Raw genomic sequence first — 26,931 nt, 5'->3', positions numbered from 1 at the left:
ACCACAAACACATGAGAAGGCCGGGAGAGAAGAGTGGGAGTTCCAAGTAGCCACATTGCATATTAGCTTTCCCAATTAATACACAGTTTCTAATTGACATCAATTATAAATCTGTTTCAATACAGGAAACATCCCTTTACAGCCATCATTTTACTACCATAAAGGAAGAATGAATGTTCCAATTAGAAGTTAATATGGTCACAAATGCAACGTTTCCTTTTAATTTACTTTCTTGGTATATTAATGACAAGCTACAGTAAAAAGAGGAGCTAGAAATGAAAAATGGAGGTCAAAAACCACAAACAGGGTCATCAACCTTTCTCGTACTGACCCAAGGGAGGCCTAAGCAAGACCTGTACAGGGCAAGAGCCTACAAGTTCCTGGGACCTACAGTAATGACAACAATGCTCGGGCTTCCCAGAAACCTCCTGTAAGGAGGCCGGTGCAGGAGCCCCAAGCCCCAGTCTCTGGTTTTCCTCCCATGGAGGAAAACCGGGCGTGTCCCTCCATACTCATCTCCCTCCCTACTCATCTCCCTCCCTTCTTTTAGTGAGATCCTCACAATCATGGTCCTGTACACAATGCTTCCTTTGTGCCAGGTGCTGTCCAAGGTGCTACATAGACTAACTCAACGTAACCCTCACCACAACCCTGTGATGTGGGTGCTCCTATTACCCCCATTTTTTAATGTTTATTTAGAGAGAGAGATTGAAAGAGAGAGAGAGAGAGAGAGATTGAAAGAGAGAGAGAGAGAGAGAGAGAGAGAAACACAGAAACATATGTGGGGGAAAGGCAGAGAGAAAGGGAGAGACAGAGAATCCCAAGCAGGCTCCCACAAACCATGAGAGCATGACCTTAGCTGAAATCAAGAGTCAAATGCCTAACCGACTGAGCCAACCAGCGCCCCTACCCTCATTTTAAAGACAAAAAAAAAAAAAAAAAAAAAGGCACAGAGAGGCTAAGCAACTTCCCCAAAGTCTTAGTGTCATTCAGTGGCAAAGCTAGAACCCCCTTGGTTTCCCTTGCTGCTGGTTGTGGTTATGTGACTGTTTGGGACAGCGAAATAGGACCATAAGCAATGCAAACAATTTCTGGCTTCTCTCCTTACAGTGGAGACCCTCTCCCTGACCTTTCTCTTCCCTGAGGGCTGGAACATGGCCAGAAAATAGGACAGCCTGTACAATGTGAGACCAAGTCTTTGAGTAATAAAAGAAAAGGGACCTGGCCTCCTAAAGGCCCCTAGGAAGTACACTCATCATGGACAGCTCAATGGTGGGCTATTTCAAGAGAGAGGAAATAGCTACTAGATTTCCAGCTCTGTTATTTTAGGTATATAGTAAAATCTTGGATTGCAAGTATCTTGTTCTGCAAGTGTTCTGCAAGACAAGCAAACATTTCTAATAAACTATAACTTGATAAACAAGCAACATCTTGCAGTACAAGTAGTACGTGATGCCAAACATCACCTGATCATAACTGAGCCAATGGTTCCCTCTCTCACTGTGGACTGTGGGTGACCATCAATGCAATGTCACATTTCTGCAAAATCCTCAGAAGGAGGCAAAAGTAAGTGTCACTGGATAACTTCCTTGTTAAAGCTGCATGGAAAAAAGAAAAAAAAAAAAAAGAAAAAAGATTCCACTGAGCCAATAGATAGCAGTGATTCATTAGTGACAGTCAAAGTCATTCTACACAATAACCCTCCCCTCTCTGTCTCCCTCACGCCAGCCACGAAGGTTTTCAAAGGTAAGTGCAGGTTAATTTTTAATATTTTGTATTTTATTACTTTGTATTACAGTAGTTATTAATTATTTATTGCTACTTATTTAATATGAGTATTTTGGGGTTGTGGAATGAATCATCTGAGTTTCCATTATTTCCAATGGGGAAAATTGCTTTGACATACAAGTGCTTTGGATTATAAGCATGTTTTCGGAATGAATAATGCTCACAAACCAAGGTTTTACTGTGTTTTGGAGTATCTTTAAGAGGAACTTTATTTTGTTTTTAGCCCAAAATTTGCTCCACTTTCTTAAATTTTTTTTTCAACGTTTTATTTATTTTTGGGACAGAGAGAGACAGAGCATGAACGGGGGAGGGGCAGAGAGAGAGGGAGACACAGAATCAGAAACAGGCTCCAGGCTCCGAGCCATCAGCCCATGGCCCGACGCGGGGCTCAAACTCCCGGACCGCGAGATCGTGACCTGGCTGAAGTCGGACGCTTAACTGACTGCGCCACCCAGGCGCCCCTGCTCCACTTTCTTAAATAAGCTCTACTAGTAATTTTTTTCTCAATAACTTGGTTCTCAGCTTTGATCCAGATAATAGCTATAACTCATTAAACACTTACTTGACTCTATTCTAAGCACCTTACACGTATCAACTCATTTAATCTCCTTCACAAGACTGCAGGGGCATGGGGCTTGTTAATATCCTCATCCCATAGATGAGAAACTGAGGCACTGGTTAGGCAGCCTGCACGCCATCACAGAGCTGGGGTGAAAATCCAAACACTCTGATTAAGTCCTGGCTGAACAGGTACATTCCATTGGTTGAGGTAAGGTCAAGTTCATGCGACATGTTTAGCAAGTACAGTCCCCCGAGACAGATACACCATTTACAAAACAGAGTGCTGTTCTGAAACAGGTCTGTGTCCAGTGCTAAGGGAGTGCCAAGGACGGAGCACCTGAGTCAGTTAAGCATGGGGTAAATAGGAACACCGAACAAAAGGGTTCACAGAGAAGGAAACCATAGAGCAATGCATAGGATAGGAAGTGCAAAGGCCCCTGGTAAACAGAAGAAGAGGGCAGGGAGAGACAGAAGGGACTGTATATGCAGGGACTATGTGCCCCTGAGCTCCTGCAGCTGCTGAGTTACCGAGACGCTTCAAAGAGGCCACACACCCCACACTGCGGGTGTGGGCTGCAACACCACCGGAGCCTCTAGCCAGCAGCACCCAATTTACCTTCAATCTCATTTCACCTTTTCTTTCTAAGCTCCAGCTGTAAACGCGACAGAGGTATTGGCACCTCTCATTTCTTAAGTCCTTAATGTCCAAAAGGTAATCTCATTTCATCTCCTTCAACTTCAGTCTTACCTGTCAAGTCTGAAGCAACCTTTGGGATCTCCACTGCTGCCAAGAGTCCACTCTGCTTTTTGAGACAGAAGGTGGCCGGCCAGCCACCGTGGGAAGGCAGCCACAAGGGAGGCCAGGCCTCTGTGACGAGTCTTCAAGTTAAATTTGGCTTCCTTACCTTGTGTACCCAGTGTCCGTATCAAGTCTTTTCAAACAATACAAGTAAGTCTTTTCCCTTTCCTACCGGACAGCCTTTTAGATATTTAGAATTATGGAAATAAGAGATCGTAAAAGACTTTTCCAGGTATTGTAAATACCTTGAAATACATAAAGATATTTAGACTTTCTTATTGATATAAAATCTTTACTCCCAAAATACATTAATAAACATGCCACTGAACAAGCGGACCTACGCCGGCCGACTCCATCTTGTTCTGTGTCCTCCATCTTGAGTCACTATGTCCCCAACATGGCCCCATTTCCGGGAAAACCGCAGAAACCTCAGACCACGCCTCCTCCCCTTGAGTAACCTCCCACTCACCCGTTCAAACTTCCCGATCAAAACATGCCCGGCAACCTGCATAACAGGACTCCGACCCTTCCCCGGCCAATCAGCGGAGGCCACGACCCTTCCCTGGCCAATCGGCGGAGGCCACAACCATTACCTCACCAACTGCCCCTAGACGCCTATAAAACCTTTGTGCTTTTGAAACTCGCTGGCTTCTCCGCATCTGACTGCTGCGTTGGTGCAGGTAGGGGATGGAGCTCCAGCTAGCTTGAATAAAGGCTCTTTGCTTTTGCATCAGACTTGGCTCCCTGGTGGTCTTTTGGGATGGCGAATTCTGGGCATAACACCACTGCTCAGTATTGTGTCGGATATATAAGCTGGCCTAAAAAAGTTAAAGTGACTACGAAATGTATTTTAAAAGGTCACCAACAAAAAAGGGGGTAGCAGGCAATGCGATCAATTGGGAGATTATATGGGATCAACATACAATGGGATTCATTACAGCACATCTTCATCTGAAACTCTAAGTGAATGTCTTTACTTTGGTTATGTGCGGGGAAACTATTTCCTTCAAGATGGCATTCTGGCAGTTCACACCAGATATTTTTTATTTATTTATTTTTAACGTATGTATTTTTGAGAGATAGAGCACAAGTAAGTCAGACGCTCAACCGACGGAGCCACCCAGGCACCCCAACACTGGATCTTCATGTTAACCACCACACACACCTGACAGTTACAATGTGCTTTTGCCAGTGACACGCTCTGTATAATATTTCCTCCTCAAACTGTTTTACTTTTGAGGAGATCAAAGCACTTTACCTTATTTACCTTTATACCTGCCTTGAGAAGGAACATAGCATGAATAAGAGATCTAAGTTATTAAAGTTTCCCCCTAACAATACTGGTAATATCTATCCTACACATTTCTAGGAAAGTCATTGATCTTGTGCACAACATAGCTGGGACCAGCATACAAAGTTATAGGGAAGCATGACCTGTTAAATCTCCCACGACTACCAAAAAACAAAGGCAGGAAAAAAGATGGATGTTTTGTACGCGAGAAGACAGACATTAAGTGTCCTTTAAAAATAAGAAAATATTTGCATTATCCTCTAAAGACACTTGAGCTCTGAAACCAAGAGAAATATAAAGTACACAATATTTTAAATAGAGATCAATAACACCTTATTCACAGATGCTGCAAAGGTAGGAGAAATGATATAATCTCAAAATGAACTGAGGCAATACAACTCCCAAAGGTCGGGTAAAAATTAATCTAGCAGGAGGACAAAAAGATTTTTCACAATTGTAATATGGTTGAAAAAGTAAAAGGTGGGCTCCAATCTCCAAGGAAACTGGAACTGGTGAAACCGAATGGAAAAATACTTGGTGATGAGATATATTCTTACATTTCTGCCCTCAGTATTGTCTTCCTGGGCCCCCATGCTCCTTCGGGCAGGCATTATTTTATAAAGCGTAATTCCATGTGCGATTACCTTGGCAAGTTGTAGAAATAAAAAAGGATAAAGGATGAACTGCGGTGTCCAGAATACCTAACTAGAATGAAGCAGAACTATGCATGAAGAGAAATTTAAACAGGAAAAAAAGTACATTGTATGCAAAGCCCTCACTTTTCAATGATCAGGAATGTGTGGTTGAAAGCTTACTTAATAGGTTCACACATTTTGGCATCTAACCTCACAACTCTTGTTTCAATTTTATTACAGTTCTCGTTTAAATGTTTATTTGCCTTCACAGAAGGATCCATGCATACTAAGGCTAACAACAACAAGAAAAGAGTACTTAAAACCTAGTGTACAAGGATCTGGTAAAATATTAATTCTATAATTTCTGAACATGGGGGCTTCTGAGTACCGAAAGAATATAAGGAGGTGGGATCACTCTTCCAACCAGCAGGTGAGTTTGCATCCTACACTTACCTGAAAGACACAGAGTGACCCAACATGCCTCCTCCCAGTGCTCACAGATGGCATCTCACTTCCCACAAATTATCTACTGCTCCCACCCACCTTTAGCCCAGACTCCTCAGCTCCCTGTCTGCAAATTCTGAGTTCACACTTGGGGCCACGCACTGTACGAGATGGCAGGGTCTCGAACCTAGAGAACTCCCTGCTACCTAGGAGTACACAGCCCAGTGAGGGACAGAACAGTAGGCTCACAGTTGCAGTGTTGTGGGACCAAGTCCGATAGAGAGGCAGGTAAAAGTGCAGGGAGGCAGCAGGAAGAGAGGGGCGGGGGGAGGTAAAGGCATCTGAGAAGGTTTCGGGTCACCTAGGCACCGCAGTCTTGGAAAGATGAACTCAGGGGTTTGGGGGGGGGGACAAGGATGGAGGAGGACAGGTCTCCCCAACCACCAGAACAGGATCTGCAAAGGCTGGACATTCCAGAGAGGCAGGGGCATCCGAGCAGCCACGGGCAGCTCCCTGAGGCTGCAGGCTGTACGTGACGGGCCGCAGGGGCCGGCACCGTGAAAACCCTTTCACACGATGGAAAGTTTACACTTCACCCTCTAGGCGACATGCGCCACACACATTTTTACACAGATCCTCACAGGGGCACATAAACTGCTTTTCACTGCTAACAGATCTCTCCAGTAGCATTGAGACATGGGGAAGGAGGGACTCGGACAGAGAAAAAAGGGATCAGGGGGTAACAGACCCGGGGGGTGGGGGAGAGGAGGGGAACAGCAAAGAGGAGTCCAGTCAGAAGAAAAAAAAAATTTTTTTTTTTTTTTAATTTAGTGACCCACAAGATGTGGGAGGGGAGGGAAGCATCCGGGCTGACTTCCAGGTCCTGGTTTGCATCACTGCTTTGTGGTGCCAAAAACAGGGAGGGAGGCAGGGGCAAGAGATCTACCAAACTTGGCAAACTTCATATTGTGACCAAAAAGGTATGAAGTAATCTGTACTTTGCATCTAGTGCTATTAAAACATTAAACCTCAACCTGTCTGTTCCCCGGCTGTTTACACTTCAAACACCCAGTCCTGTACCAAATCTGATTCCAATACAACTTGTCACACTAATAATGCTGTGGTCAAAACACTGCACTGGTAAGGACATAAAGATACTCTAGCTTTCCTTTTAGACACACACCCAAACCACACACTTAAATATCCACTCATCCTCCTCCATATTCCTGGCTTTTCCCGAACTTTCTAAAAGCAGAGCCAGAGAACTTTCTAAAAGTAATAGCAAGACAGAGTTATAAAGAGGTTGTTTTAACTCAGTTGGAGATCACTACAGGGGTGTTTTTTCCCAGATTCCAGTGTCAGACGAAAAGTTCACATAAAACCAGAGCTCATAAAGAGAAAAACGATGAACAGAAAGAGCAGTATCCTCAGAATTCCATCCTGCACAATTCAGTGCTGGTGCGGGAATTCAGAACACCTAGCAGGAGACAAGCAACCATCCCACCCACAGTGGCTTTCACGTCCTCTCTTCCGCCTGCCCCATGCACACAGTCACTTGTTGCCAGTAAGACTATGCCCGCAGTAAGATGGCACAGCATCTCTGAAGAACAGTTCGGCAGTTTCTTAAAAAGAAATTGAACACGGGGTGCCTGGGTGGCTCAGTCGGTTAAGCGTCCGACTTCGGCTCAGGTCAGGATCTCAGGGCTGGTGAGTCCGAGCCCTGCATTGGGCTCTGCGCTGACTGCTCGGAGCCTGGAGCCTACTTTGGATTCTGTGTCTCCCTCTCTCTCTGCCCACCTGCCCCCCTCCACTCAAGCTCTGTCTCTCTCTCAAAAATAAACATTAAAAAAATTTAAGTTAAACATACGCTTCTTACATCTAGTAATTCCACTCCTAAGTATCTACCAAAGAAAAACTAAAACATCTGTCCATATAAAGACTTGCAAGCAAATATCTATGGTCACGTTATTCCTAACAGCCCCAGATCAGAAACAATCCAAGTGTCCATCGGTCACTGGTGAATGGATAAACACTATGTGGTACATCCACACAATGGAATATTCGTTTGGTCATGAAAAGGAATGAAGCCCTGACACCCTGCAATATGCATCAAGCTCCAAAACATGATGTTAAATGAAACAAGGCAGACACGCGAGACTCCATGCTGTAGGATCCTATTTATAGGAAATCTCTAGAAATGGCAAAACTATAGGAACAGAAAGTAGGAGCACGAATTCACCACACACTGGCATGAGGGAACACTACGGGGTGATGGAAATGTTCTACACCTGTATTTATAAGTGACTGTCAACTTGTAGAACCATTGAACTGTATGCTGAAATAGGGAAATGGAATGGTGTAGAAATTATAGTTGAAGCTTTAAAAAAAAAAAAAAAAAAAGACCACTCCTCAGCAGAAAAATGAAGACTTTATAGTGTTATATAACACAAGTGAAGTTTCTCCCTGGTGTAAACACCAGAGTTCTAGAATAAGGACTGTGTAAGGGGGATACCATCAAGTTCAGAAGTCCTCCTTTGTGGTACATTCCAACAGTACTGAACCGCCCATGCCACCGGGCCCCCACGGCCTCCTACATGTTATTCTTTCCTCCCTCCTGCTCATCCTTCAAGTTTCGTCCCAGGTGTCAGCATCTTGTCCACCATCCCTGGCCCCTCACACAGAACTTGAGTACGGCACCACGTCAGCACGTGGTAACTGTGCTTGCACGGCTCTCTTACTGAACCAGCATTTTCTCCAACAGGGACTTGTGCACATATTCTTAGGGGTCCACATCAAGAAGGGTATTTTCTATCTTCTCTTCTGGCATCTCAGGTTGTTCTGCATTTAGAACCAAAACGGGGCAAACTATTCCCACTTCAGTTGCTGGGCACTAACGAGAAACCAACAAAGGCAGACCTACTATGCTGACGATGCATCTGGGTCGACAGAAGGTCCAATGAAATCCAGCACAAAGACTTCTGTATGCTGGTGGGAAGTCTGAGTCATGCCAGGGCAGTAGAGTCATGCCAAACTGAAAAGTCTGGGCCCTGAGGAGTTGACGCAGTATTTTGTATTGCAGAGGGTGCTTGTGTTTTAGCAAAACAGTATCATCTGTCCCGTTAAATTAATACAGTTAATTTGGATTTCAGGGACTCTCTAGTTTTATACTTCATCGCAAATTGACAGGAGACATAAGGGGTTTATTCCGAGTGACATGGCTGTACGTACTGAAGTAACATTGCAAAAGTAATGTAAGTCAACACTGGGCATGCCAGATAATTTTTTCCCCTTTGAAACAGAAGCATGCACTACTGAAGACAGAAAATCAGTGCCCGAGAATATATATGCTTTAGTAGCAGAGTCCCTATCTTTTCCTCTCTATAGCCCGAATGCATGGCATAGGAGAAATGACAGCTTGCATCATGATACTACTCCAAAACAGCAAAAAAGTGAATTGCACCGTTTGGTAATACCTTGAATGTATCTGTTTTGAAGCTTCAAACTATTGGAGGGTATCCTTTTCTCTAAAGCACAGAAACTAACCAAGCAGAACTTGTAGAAGTGGGGGGGGGGGGAGGGGGGGGAGGGGGAGGAGGCGGGAGAGAAGGGAAGCAGGCATTCCAAGAAAGGGGTGGATTTTGGTCTTTCAGTGAACTATTTCAGTATTAACCCTAAGTACAGAGGATGTTTATCCAACATTTCCTTGGAATCCAGGATTTAACCCACTACCCAACTTTTGGTCTCATTATGCTCCCTTCTAAACTGGGTCTTGTGACTTCATTCCTCTTGTTTAATGGAAACACTGGCAAAGGGGAACATTGGTAATAAAGAAATATTGGAAGGATAATCTTATTCACGTTGTTCATTCAACAGCAAGTCACTGTTCTAGTAACTGTACCAAGTCTTGGAGATATAGGGCAAGACTGAATAGGGTCTAGTGAGGAAGGTGATAAACAAGGTTATCAACAATAGGAATAACTGCAGATTGGCAAGTGCTATCCTATATTTATCATTGCATCTACAAATTTTACATAGAAAACAGATTGCTTTAAAAAACCAGACTGGGGTACCTTACTATTTCTCATAGAAAGTATGGGTTAGCAATTCTATAACTGCTTTATTGATTTAGGAGGTATGATGGTCAGTTTTAGGGGTCAATTGGGCTAGACCACAAACCCCACTTATTCAGTTAAACACTCCTCTAGGTGTGGCTGTGAAGGTAATTTTTAGATGTGACTTAAGTCCATAATCAGGTGGTTTTAATAAGGGCAATTGTCCTAGATAATCTATGTGGGCCTGATTCGATCAGTTGAAAGGCCTTAACAACAAAGCAAAGGCTTCCCTGAAGAAATTCTGTCTGTGGACAGCAGCTTTAGCTCCTAGCCAAGAGTGCCAGCCTGCCCTCTGGATTTCAGACTTGCCTAGCCAGGCTCCACAATCACAGAAGAGAATTCCTTGCAACAAATCTTTTAGTAGGTCTTCTACTAGTTTTTTTTGGGGGGGTGTTTTGCAATTTTTTTTTTAATGTTTATTTTTGAGAGAGAGAGAGAGACAGAGACAGAGACAGAACATGAGTGGGGAAGAGGCAAAGAGAGAGAGGGAGACACAGAATGTGAAGCAGGCTCCAGGCTCTGAGCTGTCAACACAGAGCCTGATGCAGGGCTCCAACTCACAAGCCATGAGATCATGACCTGAGCCAAAGTTGGATGCTCAACCAACTGACCCACCCAGGCGCTCTGTTTTTTTTTATTATTCAATTTTTAAATTTAAATCCAAGTTAGTTAACATATGGTATAATAATGGATTTCAGGAACAGATTTTAGTGAATCATCACATACATATCACACCCAGTGCTCATCCCAACAAGTGCCCTCCTTAATGCCCATCACCCATTTATCCTATCCCCCCACCCAACACCCTACCAGCAACGCTCAGTTTGTTCTCTGTATTTAAGAGTCTCTTATGGCTTGTCTCCCTCTGTGTTTTGATCTCATTTTTGCTTCCCTTCTCCTATGTTCATCTGTTTTGTTTCTTAGATTCCACATCGGAGTGAAATCATAGGATATTGGTCTTTCTTTGACTTATTTTGCTTAGCAAAATATACTCTAGTTCCATCCACATGGTTACAAATGGCAATATTTCATTCTTTGGTCTTCTGTTTCTCTGACTGAGCCCTCAATGACCTAATAGGGCTGAAACAAATAACTAAAATAACACTGTAGACAACAGGAACCAGGTTACTCATTGTTTAAGAAACAAGTTAGAAATAAGAGAGAAGTCTAGAATGGACTGTGCAGTATTGGACTCGGGTATCAGTATAAACCAATGCTCGATATATTTACACAGATCTAGAAATATAGATGTGCATGCAAGTGTAGGTATGCCACTAGCACTGAGCTCATTTAACACCCAGATCTTAGTTTCTACGCATCGCTCTCCAGTAAAAGGAACCAAGGTTCCTTGCAAAAGTGGTCGACTCCAGGGCTGGGGCAGGGAAAATGCAAGGTAAGCTTGAAACATTTGTGGTGTCAGAAAACGAGAGAGTACTTGACAAAGGCTGTCCAAAGGACACTGGAGAAAACCTGAAGGAGGTCCCAGTGGCCAAAGCCAGAACATTTTCAACAAAAGAAACAGTAATACTTTTGGATTATAATGCATAAAGATATCCACAATTCCTTTTTTTTTTTTTTATTTTTTTAGTTTTGAGAGACAGGGGAAACATTCATATGAGCCAGGTAGAGGCAGAGGAAAGAATCTTAAGCAGGGGCTTAATCTCACACTTGTGAGATCATGACCTGAACTGAAACCAAGAGTCAGATGCTTACCGACTGAGCCACCTAGGTGCCCCTACATAGTTCGTTTTGATATGATAAATACATAAATGAAGGACAACTCTTCTTCACAGAAGAATTCCAGTTAACTAAATGTAAAAGGAATGAAGGAAATAGAAGATCACCCTTAGGCCAAAATCACAGTAGTAACTGTTGCAGGCAAGATCCACTGATGGATGCTCAAAATCGGTGGACAAATTTAAGGAGAAACACAAAAATTGGTCTCTAAGTGTTTCCCTGAAGACGCTCATCAATTAGAAAGGAAAAGACAGCAACTTTACAGAGGAGAAATCACACAGACATCACCTCAGCCAAGTGATCAAGGGAAGACCTTTCATCTTCGTGTACTGCTGACATACGCATCACAGAAAAGAGCACATGACTTCTATGCGCTTAACTGCATAGCCTCACTTTGATCATTAGAACACACTAGACCAAGCCAAACTGAGAGACAAGTTACAAAACAGCTGACCAATCCTCCTCAAAAGAGTCACGGTCATGAAAGGCTGAGGAAGGGACCATCACAGATCGAAGAAGACTAAGGAGGCAAGATGGCAAATTTAAGAGGAGAGTCTGGACTAAATCCTAGAACAGAAAATACACACTAGGGGAAAATCTAGTGAAATGCATATAAGGTCTAGTATGGTACCAGTGTTCATTTCCTGGTTTTTTTTTTTTTAAATTTATTTATTTTGAGAGAGAGAGAGAGAGAAAGATAGAGAGTGTGTGTGTGTGTGTGTGTGTGTGTGTGTATGCAGGAGAGAGGCAGAGAGAATCCCAAGCAGGCTCCGTACTGCCAGTGTAGAGCCCAATGAGGGGCTCAAACTCAAACCGCAAGACCATGACCTGAGCTGAAATCAAGAGAGGGACGCTTAAATGACTGAGTCACACAGGCACCCCAATTTCCTGGTTTTTAATGATTTTTCTATGGTCATGGTAACACTGGAGGAAGCAGGGTGAAAGATGTTCATGTACTCTCTGTACAGTTTCTGCAGTTTGTGCGTAAAATTAAAATTATTCAAAGAAAAAAAGAGCTGCAGTTTAAAAAAAATCTAAATCTAAATCTGGCTCCACATTTTTAAAAAGTTTTAAATATAGCAGTAGTCTAGATCTAATTTAAAAAGATTGTACTCCTATTTTTGCTAAAAATTGTCAACTGTTACTTTAAAAAAATATGCCATTATAATCTCAACCTCTTTATTTGAAATGAGAAAAAAAACTGTACAGTACTGATCTGTTTAAAAAAAAAAGAAATTGAACTGAGAATTTTGTAAAAGACATATATGTAATTACGTCTTTATAAGTGTGCAAAGAGAAGGGTCTGAAAGATTCACGCATTCATCCCTTGATAAATTTCTGAGCCCCCAAAAATATTCCAGGCACTTGCCAGCTATAGGATACTACTGTGACACGGGCCTCCCACTTCTGAGAGCTCACATTCTGGTGAGAAATAGACAAAAACCCAGTAAACAGCTGTAAAATGACTATCAACAAGGATATGGTCTATAAAGGAAACAGGATGTTGTGACAGACTCTGGGTGGGAGAGAGAACACGTAAGCATATGCCAGATCGCCAGGGCCCAAGAAAGTCACTGAACAGCATAAGCGGTCGTGGGGACATGCACGATCCGATCCATGCTGGCCCTCCCACCGCTGTGTAGGCATGCCTGGCGGAGGGGCAGGAAGGGATGGGGGTGGCGGAAGTCTCCACATGTGGCGGAACCTGTGAGTGTTGTCTTTCCCCATTCATACAGGTCTGTTGTCCACATCTTCAACAGTCAACAGGTTAAAGCTGCCTTAACAAAAGGAAATTACTTGGTTTAAAAAAAAACACAAAAAACACAAAAAACAAACCTGAGGAGGCACCTGGGTGGCTCAGCGAGTTGAGCGCCTGACTTCGATCAGGTCATGATTTCGCTGTTCGTGAGTTCAAGCCCCACATGGGACTCTCTGCTGTCAGCACAGAGCCCACTCCAGATCCTCTGTCTCCCTCTCTCTCTGCCCCTCTCCCACTCCCACTCTCAAAAATAAATAAACACTAAAAAAAAAAAAAAAAAAAAGAGTTACCTCAATTTGCCACTGCTCTATCTGTACGTTTCCAGTAACCTTGAGATTTCCTATTGTAACCCTTTCTTCTAAGAATAGTATTCAGGAAAAGAACAGAAATTTCTTTCCTATTTTGGAGGAAATGGCTCTATATGAAACATACTCCAAAGATTTCTGAAGTCTAGTATCTGTTGGCAAGCAGTTCCAAGTTAGTAGAGAAGTTATCGCTTTTAGGCATTAAATTCCTAATGCTCTGAAAATTTACTGTGAGACACTGGAGGACAATCACTGGTAAAAGGGGGCAAATTTCTGGCCAAAGCCCCACATAGTCGCAGGCAGTGAAGGGGGTGGGACAAAGCCCGTCACAAATTCCAGCACTCAAGATGTAGCATGTCCCAATTTCACCCCACAGATCTGTAAATAGGTAATTTATTGATTATTTTCCTGAGGAAAACTTGAATTTATTTTAACTTAGAAGTGTGAGGGGCGCCTGGGTGGTGCAGTCGGTTAAGCGTCCGACTTCAGCCAGGTCACGATCTCGCGGTCCGTGAGTTCGAGCCCCGCGTCAGGCTCTGGGCTGATGGCTCAGAGCCTGGAGCCTGTTTCCGATTCTGTGTCTCCCTCTCTCTCTGCCCCTCCCCCGTTCATGCTCGGTCTCTCGCTGTCCCAAAAATAAACGTTGAAAAAAAAAAAAAAAAAAAGTGTGAGCAAAAATTTTAAAGGTAGAACAGAGACCACTATCAATACGTGAAGTTCTGCTCATGAGCCCCCAGCTACTTCTTATTTCAAAGGGCCACTGATAAAGGATGGGCAAGGTCATGTTAAAGTTAGAGATCATTGTTCATGAAAGAACTCTCTGGAACTGGAAAAGGTCAGAACTATGCTGATCCTGTACCGAATGGCTATGGGCAATATGCCCTGCATTTGTTTTAAGCTTTGCCAATGCCTTGATACAATGCTATAAAGCATCTTCCTTGTAATAAAATACTTCAAATCCATGAATGTGGTCCATGGATCAAATTACCTCCTAAAGACTGAAGCAAATTCCACCTCAGAAAAATCTTAACCGAAGAGAAATGGGTGTTTATTTGCCTAAGTGGCCATTCACACACCAGCCCGTCCTCACATACATTCACTGAGGGCTCACGCAAGACTCCGGTCTAACAGCTACTCCACATTTAGTTTTCCAGATCAATACGCATAGTAGACAATGCCTGAGAAGTGTTAAATTTTCTCGTTTCTCAATCAGATGATCACTCTCACACTAATAGAAACAAGTTATGCTTTTCAAAGAGAGGACAGGCATTAACTGAACTTACTGTGGTAATCATTTTGCAGTATAGGGAAAGTCAAGGGATTATTCTGTATACCTTAAACTTACAGCACTGAATGTGAATGGTCTCAAAACTGGAAGAAAACCAACCAAACAAAACACGTTTACTTTTATCCCATCCAAGAGAAGCCCAGATTCACAAGGAAAGAGTCCGTACCGTAAAGTGCCATCCTAGCCTGAGGGCCCAAGCCTTGCCAGCAGCCCTTGGGCTCCAACCAAATCAGACACGACTATATAGTTTTTATATTACTGAAGTAATGTGCTTTTCAGTGGACAGGACAACTCAACAGTAAGGTACAAAGGGAAAGAGACAGAAATAAGACACTCAGCTGGTGGGTCAACTTCCGCATGCTCTGGCCAGCAACCCTGCCAAGCTCCAAGCATCTGCCCATTCTCCTGGCCTTCCCTCCCATGCCTACGGAAGAACGGTCATATCCTGGTAAGAAATCAACTCCCCATTTGTCCACTAGACCCTATCCACTCCAGTTCTAGCATCATTTTTTTTTTTCCTGTCTTGCAACTGAACCAAAATTTCCAACTGAAAATACACCTGAGTCCTTGGCATCGAGTTAAAAACTAAAATTTTAAGCCTTGAACATTCTCTTTTCCTGCGGTCATTTGATAAGGAGAGGTTGACAAAGAGCCTCTTGAAGGTTAGCGATCTTTGAGGGCTGTGCTGTGTCTGCACATAACCCTTTAATATAATAATCTTTACTTAGAAACGTTCATAACTTCAAAGGAGTCATTTTCGAAGATTTGCTTAAATTTCACATGCTTTTCTTTTTAGACATCACTACAAAGATACAGTCCTGTTGTATTTGCTGTTGCTTTTACCACCGTTGAAAAATTAGATTTGCACCTAACAAGAATACGTCAAAACAGTTTATTTAAAGCAACCACTGGTACTATTTTAAATTATTTTAAATGGAAATCTGGAATTGCAGGAAGGAGTTTATGTGTGTTTTGCAGGGCAGGAGTGTTCCTGACTATTCTTTACAAGTCCCAAAGATATTAATGGGAAAGATGAATCAGTTCTGTAAAGTCACCTCACATGTTTGAGGCATGATGCATGATTTAGCCATCATCAACGGGGCTGCATTTTCATTTCATTCAGACATGCGCTAACATGTTCACAAGGGAAGAAAGACAAGGAGGGGGAAGAAAGAAAGGCCCATTTTCAGACAGACATTTTTGATGAAAGCCAATTTACACAGCAGTGAATTGCCCTACCAATGACAAGCCTAGAATATGAAAACCCCACCTCTCCTTTTTAATAAGGAAGTTGGTGTGTACCACCCTTTCCAAAGAAAGGACCCTGATTTTCACAGCTAGAAAACCTGCTAAATGGGAGAGGTGTAGGATAGGATCACTGTCCCTATTAGCTCTAGTTTTTCCGTTCTTCATCTGTACTAGTGGAGGCTCAATGGTTACCAGAATTACATTCCTAGAAAACTTTAAAACTAACTTAAAAAAAAAAATTTGCAACATCGAAGAACGGCAAGCTGAAACATAAAAGGCAGGAAGTATTAAAAAAACAAAAGTACACACAAAAAGGCCTTCAGGCTCAAAAGTACATCTAGGATTTAAAAATATAAAGCAAACTATAATCATACCCACAGAGAGGACAAAAAGGAATGGTGAACAAAGGGAAAGGAGGAACAGATAGGGGAAAAGGAGTTGGCTCAGTAAAAATGAACTTTAGGGGCACCTGGTTGGCTCAGTTGGTTAAGCATCTGACTCTTGGTTCCAGCTCAGGTCATGATCTCAGGGTTCATGAGGTTGGACTCTGCTGGCAGTGCACAGCCTGCTTGGGATTCTCGCTCTCTGCGCCTCTCCCAAGTGCACACGCCAGCACGCTCTCTCAAAACAAACTTAGGGGGTGGGGGGGGGAGAACTTTAATGGCACTAACCATAAAATACAGGGTCCGCTTAGAGAATAAGCACTTGCATACAAAATACAGATAGACCAAGTTTCAATACAGTTTCATAAGTACTCTGAGACAACTAAATCTCGAAACTACCAAATACAAAGAAAACCCAGTACATTTTAATCCCACTCTGCACGGCAACCCCCGGGTGCTCTCCTCTCGCCCTCTCCCCTCCCACTCTGCCTTCCCTGGCCCATCTGTCACCCTTTGTTACCTCTCTCATCCTGCACCAGCCAGCACCAAACCCAGAAAAATGACTGGGTATGGAAGGCCCTATCGCTTAGGGTGTCAGAGAAGCAAGGAGTACAGTCAGATAATTGAGGATTCTGTGGTTTAGCCAAGGAGTCCACCTCTACCCAGCTGTTCCTGCAATCCTGTGGCCTACCTTCCCCAAATCCCTCCGGCTCCCTGTAGGCAGACCAACTTGAGTTACTTTTGTAACCCCTATCCCACCCCCACCCCTCTACCAGGGCCCTCCCCCCCACATGTTTATCAACTTTGTCAGCAGGAAAGAAGTGAAAACCAGGCTAGGGAAAAAGCACCTGAGAAAACAAACCAACAACACAGGAGAAATCATTGTTTCAACATGAACTAAGTGTTTCCATAATCATCTACTAAAACTTCAAACAAGTTGCATAAATGAACAATCTAGACATTCCTAGAGGGACAATATGGCAAAAACAATTTGCTCACTCTCTCTTTTAGTTAGGCCACAAATTAGTAGGAAATAAAATAAATGTTATTAACTTAGGGGAGGAAATCTTTACAATGTTATTCCATCATTATTCACACCTGTCCAATAAAGAGGACTTTTTAAGTGTGCCAAGTAGATCACTTTACAAAGTTTAAGTCAGAGCTTTACAGATTCAAATTTGTAAATGCCCTATAATATGATATTCCTATTAAGCAACTGCCATCTCATAGTCTTTTCCTGGACAGATATTATAGAATTCGTGAATATTTTTCAGTCTTTGAAAGACAAGAAGAAACACAGAACCTCCTACACTTTGATTGGATTAAAAAGTTGCAGATGATTCCAAAAAGAGAAAATGTTCAATGCCTGAAAAATGCCTTTGCTATTTCTATGGCAGGACTGAAACTCCAAACATAAGATGCTTTGTGTCAAAGCCTATGTAAAAATACACCGTCTCTTTTGGGACTCAGCACTTTTTACCAACTGTGTGTACAATTTCAAAGAATACTCCTGAAAGTTACTTTTACCTCCTCATGAAAAAGGACTACTCCGAACAAAAACAGTCCCTTCTTGGAGAAAGCAATTTTCTGGGCATTATAATGCTCTGGTGAGCACAGAGCAGAGACAGGCTACCTGGGAGACCAGACCCAGCTGGGGAGCAGGGCGGGGCACGGGGCTGGCTGCTCCTGGGGTCAGGAGCACGTAAGGTCCCAGCAGCCTCCCCCCTGGCAGCTGTCTGCAGCAAAGGCTGCCCTCCAGAAGAACACATCCTGGAGCCTCCTGGAAACTGCACAGGTCAAGAACAGATGGTAGGCAGGAAACTGCAGCCCAGTGCAGATCAGCTTGTTATCCCCCACTTCAAGACTGACATGTATGGCATCAAGTAACATTTGTAGGAGAATGATCTAAGCACCTCTCCTCAAGGTCTCTGAACTCTTCTGCAAAGATGAATCTGTTTAACTCTCTCAATAAAGCACACTAGCAACTTAAACTCAGAAGAGTTTAAGATCTTAAATCCAAACCATCAGCCCCAGATTCAATCACAGTCTTGGTGAAGCAACTGATGATAGAGTGAGAGATCACACATGATACGTGTAAGTAGTCGTTTTTCATCAATTATACTGCTAAATACTCTACAAGGGGGAAGCGTACACAAACACCTTTTCTACACGGCATTAGAATCGAACCTGAGACATTCAGAACAGCAACATTCTGTAGGTGACAAGGAACCAGGGTCAGGATACCCTAGAGGGAACCTGGAAAAAAAAAGTGCCATCCTCGCCACAGACCAACGGCCCATTAAACTCTAGGCAGTGTAGGTTTTCATTCTTCTCCCCCGCTTTGATCCAGATACCAGGCAATTATAGTAAAACCTTGGTTTGCAAGCATAATTCGTTCCAGAAACAAGCTTGTAATCCAAAGCACTTGTATAGGAAAGTGAATTTCAAGAACCATGGGCACATGTGATGTTCAGCATCATGTACTACTCATATTGCAAGACCTCGCTCGTTCATCAAGTTAAAATTACAAATGTTTTCTCATCTTGCAGAAAAAATTACTTGCAATCCAAGGTTTTACTGTACTTGTCACGTGGCTCCAAAAGTTTTTCTATTACCCACTCCAATGACAGAAAAGAAGTTTTTCAAATTTCAAGTTGAGAAAATCACCTTACTATGCACACCTAACAGGGTCTCCCAAGGAAAGCAAAGTTACTGTGAGATTCTTATGTTAATGAGAAGCCATGAGCTACTTTTTGAAAGAGGTTACTAACCCCATCCTAGACTCCTCACAGTGTGCTTGATGCCCTCACCTCTAGAGCAGTAGGTGAATGAAAACAAGTTTCTTCTTACTGAACGGGTGAAATTCACTTTGTTATTATGCTGACACCCCACCAAACCTTCCCAGGGGCTGTAGGGCCAGCCCAACATAATTGGTCACCCCTTTCCAGAAGAAGAGTGAAGCGGCTTTCCAAGGGGGAGCTGGAACAAAAACGAACTCTACACCGGTGGGTTCTTCACGTGACACTCTTAGAGGAAGTTGCCCAAGGCAAACTGCCAAGGTCTCCCAGTAAAAGAATGATCTCAGAGTGCGCACGTACAAGAGGAGGGAGAAGAGGGGGTGGGGAGGAGAAGGAAAAGACAAGAACAAGAAAGGCACCCATTCAACTTCAGAGACCATTGGCAGGTGTCCTGTATAAATTCCATGCTTTATACGTCAATTAAAAACACTTGGCACTCAATAAATTACATCAGAGGATGTCACAATTACCAAGGTCAGTGGGCTGAAGTAGTCAATTATTTTTATTCTTACTTAAACAAAAGGCATTCCACTAACTGAGCTGCCCTGGGGAATGATAGATCACATCGGGCATCTCTAGCGCGTTGCTCTGGTCCTGATTCTCCACAGCTGAAACCTTGATTTTACCTCCTTCTCAACAGCCTAATGCTTTAAGAGAAACCACCAGTTTAAAAGGTTAAAAATATAAATTGGCAGTTAGCAGGGTTGCTTCTAAATTATACGCTCCCCTGGCAAACATATTTATTTTGTTGCCACGCTACCTAAATCCAGAGCCTCTGGGCAGAACCAAAGAAGCTATGGACCCCCAACAGTCTAAGACACCCCCAGGAGATATTCAAAAACCCAAATGGGCAGAACCTTAGTGCACCAGTGCATCTCTTGGGCAACACAAATGCCTTCCCTGCAATCCACCTTTACAGAAAGCCGAATTATCGCTAACACAATTTTTTATTTATAGGATAAAATGTTAGCAAGGGATTTTCAGAGGTTTCCCGTGGGCCCCGGTTTCTACCTTTAAGATTTACAGTGTTATTCAATGATTACTAATGTCCAAAAGGATCAACAAGGCAAGCCTAACCCATCAAAAAAAAGAGTCAACCAGACTCCACATATTGCATTTGGAAAAGCAGAATGGTGATTGCTTTTTTCAGTCCTCTTCAGAGATTTCTGCTTAACCTACCAGTTAACCTAAAACCTCGATGGCCTGTAAGTATGCCACTCCTGAAGCATTCTGTTTAACAGATCTTTTCAGTATAAGGCTGAGGTTAAATACTTGGCTAAATGTTCTTAGTGAGCAGCAAATGCAGCATATTGTTATTTTTTTTTTTTTGAACCCAGTTACTTCTGGTCCAGAACAGACACGAGTTCCAGCTTTTGAAATACAGTCTATCAGAAAGCAAAGGCTGTTTTCAATTTAGTAATAGTCACCATGTGTAGCTAATATATTTATTATACAAAGCCCAAAATGTCAGCTCTCAGAGAAATCTTCCTTTAGACAGATCCTCAGTAATAAACTGACTCATCAACCACCAACATTCCACCAAAATCTCTGGACTATCATCCCTGAACATTTCTCATATGGACAAAGTACCTGCAATTTCTGGATCATTTTTTATTGAGAGCAGGTGCCCATAATACACTAGAAAGAAAATCTAAAGAGCAAAACTAATCAGGCAAATGCCATAAGACAGTCTCTTATTGTAATCCAATCAAAATTAGATGAACAGATTCATTAAGCCACTTTACAAAACCGCAATTCACAAATCATATGGACTGCAGCTCACTCCCAAGGACTTGTGCACACAGAAACAGACCATTTCCCTTCTACTTGGAAAGTCATGAGGGCACACGTGTTCCCAGAATCAGATCTAGGCATCCTTTATACTTGGAATACAGCTTTGGGGTTGCCGAGACCCCACAAAGAACAAGGACCTTAAGTCAGAGTAATTTAGACCACCATACTGCTCTCCAATATGTAATTTCTTTTAGGATCACCACAATTCCCTTTTTATTGTAAATCCCACGAATGACCTAAATTTTAGACATTTTATTATCTATTACGGTCTGCAGGAGAAAGATGAATATTCGTTTGAGGAGTCCACAAACTCAGTCACACAGGGTGGGAAACTGGACAAGGTGAGGAAGAGGGAGGCAGAATAAAAAGCAAGCCCGAGAAGAGGGCTGCGATACACAACCCCTCTCCAGTAAAAAGGACCTGCTTAATGACTTGATCTCTGGTTCCTCATGATAATGATTTTTTTTTTAAATATATAAGAAAATGAAAAAATAGCTCCAGTTGGCTTCCAGAATAGCCCAGCTGTCTTGCTCCAAATATTTAACAAGCTGTACTCAAAGCGGTGTGATGGAGGAAAAAAGTCAACAAACAACAAATATGTTTGTAAGGACATGAAAAAAGAACATGTTGAAATTGGCTAGACAGCAGACATCCCATCCACAAGCATAAAGCTCTCAAAGAAAAAAAAAATATCAAAGGAGAGGAGCTGGAGAGTTAAAGGTACAGGTGAAAAAGCACACAGCCAGCCAGCCTACAGACAAAAGCCAGTTATGATATATATCAGGAAAACATAATGCAGAGAATATTTCCCTGACTTTAGAGTGGAAAAGAAGCCAGAGCAACTAATTTTGAGTAAAAATAAAGATTTGTCACTGCCAAAATATTCTTGGATTTGTTGATTTTGCAAGGGAGGTTTTTTAATACTCCATACGAAGATCATTTAAAACTGAAAGCTGAAATTAGTGTCAGCTTCAGACTACCTCCCGATACTCCTCCACTTTAACCCCTTATCTTTTTTAGAGTTTAAAAGGACAATTTTAAATTCACCACCATCTCCTTTCAGGGCTGAAACAGTCAATTTTCAGTGAGTACCCAATATATTTATGTAGCCTAGAAACCTTGCAATTTACCTTGGGGAGATGCAAACAGGAGAATATTTTTTGGAAACCAATTAAAGAAACAGAAATAAGCTAAGTGTCTATTTCAAAATGAATAATCCTTTCTATAAAGCCCAAGCCGGGAGCAAAGAAAAGGGGGAAGAGGCCACCTGTAGGAGAATGCTCACATTTCCAGGCCGGTGTCTGTTCATCCATATCTTCCACCACCCACGAAGTGCCACGTCCTCCTCAAGGTGCTGAGACAGAGTGCAGGTGAGTGAGGCCAGGGCCTGAGGAGGATCCTTACGAAAGTCCTGAGAGCTTACCAGAAATAACTGCTCCAGGCAGGAGGAAAAGGGAGTCTGGGAGGGAATTATGCAAGAGGGGACACCTGAGCTAAATCCTATCAGGTGAGCCGGAGGTAGCAGGCAGAGGAAGGGAGATGTAAAAGAGGAAGAAAGTTCAAGAAAAAAAGCCAGAAGTTTGGCCCCAAGGGCAAGGAAGTAAGTCACCTTGGGCTTGACGGGGCCACGCTGGTAGAATTTAGTGTCCTTAAATGTGGCCTTTTCTCTAGGCTCCTAAGAAACTCATTTGCAGAAGTCAGTCATACCCTTAGCATAACTATGGGTCTTTCAGAGGTCTTTTAAGGATCTCAAACAGTGAATGACCCTGTATTTCTTCTCCTCCCATATATTTCCTTAGAACAAACGCCTCAGAAATCACATGGCATTTCTTCATTCCGCAATAACCCCCACCTCAAAAAGGAAAAGAAAAGAAAAAAACCCCACAGAATTTGTGTTATATAACCTATTAGCACATAACTGCTCTGATCAAGAAAAAATAGATTTGGCTTACTCTAAATGCTTTTTCTAGTATTAATCAAATTCTCTTAAAATGAAAGTGAGTTAGCTAATCCTTTATAAAGTAGCATATACACCGTGTATAAAATGAAATACATAAAATATTTTTGTACATGGATAATGACCAGATGTGACTATGCAAAATACAGTATTAGCATATGGATGATTTTTCCTTCCAATATTTTCATTAATACTCTTTTCATAATCATATTTTTAGCATACCGCTTTTAGGATTAATTCCATGTTACCTGAATATAAATGGTCTGCCTTAAAAAAAATCTGCATTTACAAATTTATCAGTGGAGGAACGCTAAATGATTAGCATTAATGATTAGTCGCTAACATCTAAGTTGCAAGAATCTATGACACATAACACTGGTTTAACCCTAGGAGAAATTGGGGTGAAGTAATTACCCAGGCAAAATCAAAGAGTATGTGATTCACGTTAACTAACACGGTGAGTCTTCAAGTGGATAAAAAAAAACACAATTAGATCAGAGAAGGATTCACTTGAATTGAACTTAAGGGGCCAGGCAGAGCCCTTCTCGGCAAGGAGCAGAGCTCCATTGTCTGAATTTGATCTGAATGGAGGTAACAGGAAAAACAAGGGCAGGCCTCCTCTGGCCCTTTCCATGGGCCTGAAGGAGAGGAGCAGAAAGGGAAGGGTTAGCAGGCAAAGCCGTCAGGCAGTGAGGAGGGGCCAGCTCCCTGCAGGGCTGTCGCCAGCACCATTGTCCACCCTTCCCAGCTGGTCCTGGGAAGCCTCGCCAGAATTTTCATTATAATCACAACTTCAGAACCTAACACAAATACAAAGACTTACACCCTTAACATGACCCTTCAGGTGGTTATCAAAAGTTATTACAGATGTGATGATGTGATGTGAGTTACAGGCTTTGAGAAATGGAATACACACAAGCTTCTGAGAATCTGAGATCCGGATTCAAATTCCTGAGCTTCAAAATCCTTTCCTGGCTATGAAGGCTCACAGGAGTCACTGGATCTGTGGCCATCTCTACTTCCCCACTTCTCTGATGGAGATGATAGTCCATCCTCTGACTCCTGCTGCAACCGAGCATCTGGCAGGGGCTTGGGGCCCCCTGGGAGCCTCCCACACCATGCAAGGGACCCCAAGTTCCTGCTGCCTCCTGCGGTCAGTAAACTGCACAGCAGCCCGGAGAAGCAGCTAAGGGGAAAGCCCCCTGCTCAGCCCTCCTCGCCACCTCCCAGAGAAGGAGCAACTCTCCACAGCTGTTCCTGAAGCATGGGTTAAGAGCGGGGCCAGGTTCTTCTCTTCCAGGGGGGCCCCTCGAGCTAAAGAAGCCCGCAGGCTTGTCACCATAGCTAAACTATACTTGGCACTGTTGAGGAGCAGTTTTACTTCTTATACAACCCGAAGTCTGTAGGCTTCATTATGCGGGACAGGAATTCCAACCAATAGCCCACTAGAAGCCTGGGGGCGGGGGAGGTAGTGGGAAGGAGGGCCCACAAATTATTAAGGTGATGAAGATTTGTGTCTTTTGTCTCCCATCTGGGGACAATGTGAGTTGTGTTATTTTTTAATATTTAAAACAGTAGAACACGGGCAGACAACCACTGTAAGACAATAAATTCAACTGAAGGACATTCCAGTGTGCGTAAACCACAAGTTTCACCCTTGTGCAGTTTATTACATTATCAGAACCTCCTGATTGGATTACTTTCCTGCAGGGCTTCCAAGTGTCTGCTTTTCCCCCACATAATATCTAATATCACCTATCAAGATGTTGTATTTGTCCTTTTGTATTTTACCCCCTGATATCTTAGGACGCCTGTTAGTTAAGAACGGTTTTTGTTGTTGTTTTCGGTTTGTGTTTTGTTTTGTTTTCAGAAACTCTGGGTCGTACGCACCTCACCACGTCTGTGACCAAAAAGGCTTAACTGCCCTCACAGGAAGGTTGAAACTGTACAGCATAAAGCTTCACCAGCTTCCAGAAGGGACTAAGCCAACAATTTCATCAAAGCCTTCAAGTTGGCATCTGGTCTAAGTTAACACTTAGAATAGCAAATAAAAGGCACTTTTCCTGGACTCCTGCTGGCCAATACTTCTCGGATTAGCTAAAGCAGTGCCGCTGCAGGAGCGCCTTGTATTAGGTCCTGTTAGTGAGGAGATGCAGGGAAGCTGTGCGGGTCTTTTCGCTTAATCAATACTAACAGGAAGATCAGCAGACAGGGAAGGAAACACCAACGCGCAGCGACATTAGTATCTAAGCACAAACAGACCTTTACTTGAGAGCACAAGGGCTTGAAGCCCCTTTTCCAAGCTATGAACAAAATATAAATGCTAGCCTACGTTTTCATCAACAATAGCAAAAGAAAAAAGAAAGCCTTCAGGAGTGCGTGCCACAGCTAACGGGATTAAAGAGCTTTTTCTCAAGGAAAGAAGAATAACTTGACAAAGTGGCTTTAAAACTAGAGAAATGAACTTAGAATTATTTTGGATTATAAACGCCAGACTTTCTTGAATTTAACTGCAATATGTTCAGGCAAATAAGAAGGCAAATAGGAGGATGCATGTTTTTATTCCCTAGAGATCACATTGTTTTGGTTTTTTTTTTTTTTGAAATACATTAGGAACACAATACATAAGTGGGTAAAGCACATACGTAGGCAATTTTCCACCCAAAAGGTTCATATCAGTTGTAAACATTAAAAAAAAAAATTAACCTTACTGGTAACCTCATTAAATGAGTGAGGTTTATTATCACTGCGTTTAATGAGAATATGCAGTACGGAAAGGGTTTGGTTAGAAAACAAATAGGGGTACCTGGGTGACTCAGTCAGTTAAGTGTCCAACTCTTGATTTCAGCTCAGGTCATGATCTCAGTTTGTGAGTTCAAGCGCCCCATCAGGCTCTGTGCTGGCAACAGGGAGCCTGCTTGGGATTCTCTCTCTCTCCTTCTCTCTCTGCCCCTCCTCTGCGGGTGCACACACTATCTAAATAAATAAGGTGCAAAACTGCACAAACACACACACATAGAGACAGGATTTATGAACAAGGGTGTTGGAGTCAGAAAGCCTAGAGTTTGAATCACGTGACAGCGATCCAGCGATCCAAGACAAGCTCCTCACAGCATGCATGGCTCAAGCTCTTCATCTATAAAATGACGAGTGATAGATAATATGCAGCTGCCTCGGTCAGAACTTAAATGCATGAGGGGCACTTTGCACAGGACCGACTAACAGTAACCACTTAACACAGGCTACTGAGACATCACTGTCACGACCAAATGCACCAGCGCTCTGTGCACCTCCCCCAAAGAAAGAACCAGCCGGAATTTTCTCATCCACGCGCAAAAAAAGGAAAGAGCTCAGATCCTGACGCTCCCTCTTTAATGATGATTTTAAGGTCTGATGGGGACCTCCATTTCAATTCGAAAGGTGCAGAGCTCCCTGAAGGCAAGGCAGAAGTGGACATGGGAGTGGTGGGAGAGCAAAGCAAGCACTGGGCAGAAACCAGAGAGCCCGCACCTACTGCAAGAATAAAACTCTGCCCCCAGCAGCAGGATCAACACACCAGCAGAGGGGCTGTTCCACGGGCGACGCTGGCCCCAGCTGTCCCCCCACTTCTGCTGCTGGCACAGCTCAGCCGGAGACAGCCAAGACCCTGAGCTGCAGTAACAGCCTGAAGCAAGAGCACCAGTTTACTCCCTGAGGGTGATTCGCTGGAAGGCTGGCACACGAGGGCTCCCTGGGGGGCCAGGAAAGGATGGCCATGGGCTGCAGGTCCCCTCCACCGGGGAGACGATGCACAGGGATGGCCATCACCTGGGCGTTGAGGGAAAGCGAGGCTCCAGAGGACAGTTGGCTGAGTGTGTAAAGGTTCTGGGATCTGCTCTGACGAGTGGGGTCCGAAACAAAAACGTGCATGGGTCCTGCCCAAGTTTTCCAAACACACTCCTGAGTGACTGAACGCTCACTGTATCCCACCACCGCCGTCTCTCATCGCTAGACGCAGCACAAGCCACTGTCCCTTGGAGACAGAGGAGGGGG

At 43.2% G+C, this 26,931-nt stretch overlaps 1 protein-coding gene across 3 annotated transcripts in view; it reads right to left on the bottom strand.

Moving 5' to 3' along the window:
• Positions 1-26,931, bottom strand: part of PELI2 (pellino E3 ubiquitin protein ligase family member 2) — a 197,239-nt gene that overhangs the window by 157,290 nt on the left and 13,018 nt on the right. The window contains exon 1 of one of the 3 annotated variants that reach the window (XM_045059951.1): positions 22,228-23,075. The exons of 1 other annotated variant lie outside the window; for it this stretch is intronic. In XM_045059951.1, coding sequence (XP_044915886.1) covers positions 22,228-22,229 — 2 coding nt within the window. In that variant the 5' untranslated portion in view covers positions 22,230-23,075. Of the gene's footprint in view, positions 1-1,466; positions 1,490-22,227; positions 23,076-26,931 lie in introns of those variants that run through there. One more of the 3 variants, XM_045059950.1, reaches the window with a different exon arrangement.

The sequence above is a fragment of the Felis catus genome, chromosome B3 (assembly GCF_018350175.1).
Source record: "Felis catus isolate Fca126 chromosome B3, F.catus_Fca126_mat1.0, whole genome shotgun sequence".
Classification (NCBI taxonomy): Eukaryota; Metazoa; Chordata; class Mammalia; order Carnivora; family Felidae; genus Felis; species Felis catus.
The sequence above is the reverse complement of the archived record's forward strand: the minus strand, read 5'-3'. Positions and strand labels throughout refer to the sequence as shown.